General features: G+C 26.2%; 1 protein-coding gene across 1 annotated transcript; it reads left to right on the top strand.

Moving 5' to 3' along the window:
- Positions 1-201: 201 nt before the first annotated feature.
- LOC107621044 (putative WRKY transcription factor 51) lies at positions 202-3,432 on the top strand. Its single transcript, XM_016323091.3, has 3 exons — positions 202-527; positions 765-917; positions 2,823-3,432. Exons 1-3 carry the CDS (start codon positions 262-264, stop codon positions 3,046-3,048), a joined length of 645 nt encoding a protein of 214 aa, XP_016178577.2. The 5' UTR covers positions 202-261; the 3' UTR covers positions 3,049-3,432.
- Positions 3,433-4,260: the final 828 nt, after the last annotated feature.

Here is a 4,260-nt window from a genome sequence, read left to right as displayed (position 1 = left end):
CATCAGCTTCACGTTTGATGTTGACACGTGACATACATGGGGAACCTTCAGTGCAACCCTCACGAAGGTGTTTGGAAGGGTCATCTCATCCCAATCAAAGCATGATAATTGAATAATTAAAAAACTAAAAAATATAATATTTTATTCAAATAATATATATATGTATGGCAGCACGCTTAACCGGCAAAAAGGGGCCAAATATTCTCTTTCAATTTGCAGAATCTTGTACCTTGACTTGTCATATACCTGCGTTTACTTGAAATGGAGGACTACTATTTTGGAAACCCTAATTATTCTAACCCTAATTGCGCTCATTCTTTCGTGACTATGGCTACTCCCACCTCAGATTTCATGTTATCTGATTATCTATTGCTTGATGATGATGTTATTATGATTGATAATCATCATCAACATCAAGATCAAGAGTCTTGGTCACAGAGTACTGAATCATCTTCGTTGGCAGCAGCATCAAGCAATGTCAATCACGAATTTGGTGGTGCAACAACCTCCAGCCACAATAACAACATGCAAGTGATGCTTAAATAATCTTTCTCTACATACACATGATTCTATTTTTTTGTTCCTTAAACAATAAATTAAAATAGGTATACTGTACCATGCGTATATATTATTAGTTGGTACTACTATGTAGATATTATTATATGTTATTTTATGTATATATATGCTACATGTATAATAATCTTTGATCGGCTATTATTAAATTAAATTATTGATAGTGAGTAGCTTTTGGATTTTGTTGACAGAAAATGCAAAAATAATGTGAGTAAGCGAAACAAGCAGGTAGAAGCGAGGCAAAGGGTGGTGTTCAGAACTAGATCGGAGCTAGAGGTCATGGATGATGGATTTAAATGGAGGAAGTATGGAAAGAAGTCAGTAAAGAACAGTCCCAATCCTAGGTAATAACTAATTAAAACTAACAAAAATATTGGAATAAATATAGTTATTAACTTGAAAAATTACGTTTCTGCCTTAGCTTTATCTTAGCTAAGATCAAAAAAAGTTATTGATGCATGACTTTACAAGCATGTAAATTAAGCAGACTAATTAATGCGTGCAAGATTGCTTGCTTGTTGCTAGCTAGCAATTTGCTCATATGGTGGGTCTTAATGATTAAGGTTTTCTGTGGCGGCTGATATATAAAAATATATATAAAACACTAATAATTAATAAGAGAGGGAGATAGGGACTTCTAAAGCTATATATGTGATTATTGTAGTGCTAAGGGACCATGGAGTTTAGATGTATCCATTTTTGGCTGCTTGATTATATATGATTAAATGGCATGGGCTGTATGCGAAGTTCTTCAGAGCAATTCTTTGACTGGTTACTACCGCCGGTAAATCATCAGCGCTTTTAATTTTATCAACTTGGCCTTTTCGTATACCTATAGCTAAGGAAGAAACAAAAATGGTGCCTATGCAGCTATGTTGAGTAGTATATTATACATGTATTTGTGTATAAATATATGTATTTAGTGGTTAGTTTTATATATTAAAATTAATTATTAAAATTAATTATATATATATATATATTATTTAATTTATTTTTAATATATATTTTATGTTCTAACATATATTTTATATTAATAATTAATTTGTGTGATTGATTTTAATATATAACTAATACGGTAGTTATTATATGTTCATATTAAGAGATGTGTACATGTTTTGAGTTTGAAGCGTATGTTGTGAAAAATATACATCCGAACTCATAGAAGGTGCATGTAAATTTTACTCATTCAAGATTAGGGGTGGAATTAAGCTGGATTATTCATAGGGAGATGCTTGAACTCGATTTAGGTTTAGTTTAATTCGATCGGCTTATTTTGTTAGCAGCAATGCTATGTATGTGATTAATAAATTATTATGTTGGATCAGAATTTAGTCAATAATAATTTGTACTTAAATTTGTAGATATTTATACACAAAAAATATATAATTTATATTTATTAAAATTTATATATATAAATTAATATAATTTATATTCATATTTTTTAAAAATTTATGAATCAATAAAATTTATTTATTGAATGATGACTAAAATTATTAAAAATTATTGGCTTTTGGAGTTTTTATTTTGTTAAACATGTTAGGCTTAGACATTTTGTAAAGTCTATTAATTAAAAAAATTAAATCATAGACTCATCAAAATACTATTTTTATAAATTAAATTATTATTAGTTTAGAAATTCAACTACTCATTTAAAATTACATCCAAAATAAAGCCAAATTATAATTGCTTATTTACAATAAACCCAAATTAAAAACAAAAAACAAATGAGCAGTCAAGACTAAAATTAAGATCGTAGCTTCTTTTTTTGTTGTTGAAAAAAAAATTGTTTATAGACTATAGTGTAATTATAGTTACGGTTATGATATTTTACTAATAATTGATATATAAATAAATTATTATTTATAAATTATAAATTATAAATTTTAAAATATATATAATGTCAATTTAAATTTTTTTATTATTTAGAGTTATAATCTATAAAACAGGCTTTTAAATAAGTCTGTAGGTTTATTGTCGAACTTTTATATAGATTAAGTTCGAGTTTAAAAATTAGCCTATAAAAAATAAAGGCTTAGACTTATTGAGTCATATATTCAATATAGGAGACAAATTTGTCTAGATCAAAATTCAACTTGACCCGACTCATCATTTTCAACCGTTGATTAATTGCTCGTCCAAAGTTGAGTTAACAAAAAAAAATGTTTGGCTTGTATGAACTCCTACTGTGTGGGTAAGTACATAGTAGTATCTTAAAGTTTAGTTATGAGTCAACAAAAAAATGTTTGCAGGAACTATTACAAGTGCTCGAGTGTAGGATGCGGTGTGAAGAAAAGAGTGGAAAGGGATGCAGAAGACAGGAGCTATGTGTTAACAAGTTATGACGGTGTTCACAATCACCAAAGCCCTTCTTCTAACTCCTACTACACTACTTCTCCATTCTCCATCTTCCATTCTAATGATATTAATTGGTCCCTCCATGCTCCTGCTGTAAACTCATCATCCTCTAATTCCTAGACACTACTACTTTCATGTCAATTACCGCTACAAACAAATATGTTTCTATGTATGTAGATTATTTGTTTATCTAGAGAAGGCTGAGAATTGAATTATTGAAGGTTTTGCAGTAGTTAGTTATTTTTAGTTTAATTAATTACCTTCATCCAATTCTCTAATTAATTATAATTATTAACATTATAAGTTATATATAACTCTATGTATACTCAAGAAGGTATTGAAGGATAAATACTTCTACATCTAAGGAAGTGCGCTAACTCACTGTTGGAGTCAACGCGTGGCTATTTGTCGTCTCTGTTCATTCCAGATAGTGGCACAAAACTGTTTAGTGAGACCCACCATCAATTGTCCAATTTAAAGCTTAAGCAACTACAGAATGAAATGTTGGAGAACTTTATATATATATATATATATATATTTTTTTTTTATCAAATTTCTTGTTCTTTTCGGTGGACCAGGTTATTAATTTTTAGAGAAAATAAGAAATAAATTTTAACTTCTATTTTGAAGTTAAATAATTTTTTTATTAAATTTAATTACAAATAAGTATTTGATATTTGTAAACCACGGAAAACACGAGTTTTTTTAATACTTAACTCAAATTATCGCTTATAAAGACCTATATGCATGGTTGTCAAAACTGAATCGATGATCAAATCGACCAAGCTATTGAGTTACTAGTTTATTAATTTAACCGATAAATCATTGGTTGAATCGATAAAATCGGTTCTATATAAATAAAAAATATAAAATAATTTAAAATCTAAAATTAAATTTAAAATACATATCTCCACTAATATTTTAAAAACAATCAAGTTGCAACAAATTATAATCAATAAATTATAATCCGATTATTATTAAATAAGTATATAAAGTTTCAGTATTTTTTATAATAAAAAATTTTTAATTTTATTTTTATATTAAAGTAACTATTTTTTTAATAACTAACTAATTAATTTATATTTATTATATTCTTATATACTATATGTATTTATTGAAAATAATATTAATAAATATTATATAATCATAAATAATTAATTATATTATAATTAATAAAAATATTTGATATTTTTTATTTATATATGTTTAATAACATTTATATTAATAATTACGAATAATAAAAAATATAATTAATTTAAATATAAGTATAAAATTAAAAAAATATCTAAAAAATTATTATATATTTTTACTATATATTTAATAATTAGTATA

Source organism: Arachis ipaensis, chromosome B10, assembly GCF_059453495.1.
Source record: "Arachis ipaensis isolate K30076 ecotype BB chromosome B10, ASM5945349v1, whole genome shotgun sequence".
Taxonomy (NCBI): domain Eukaryota; kingdom Viridiplantae; phylum Streptophyta; class Magnoliopsida; order Fabales; family Fabaceae; genus Arachis; species Arachis ipaensis.
The sequence above is the reverse complement of the archived record's forward strand: the minus strand, read 5'-3'. Positions and strand labels throughout refer to the sequence as shown.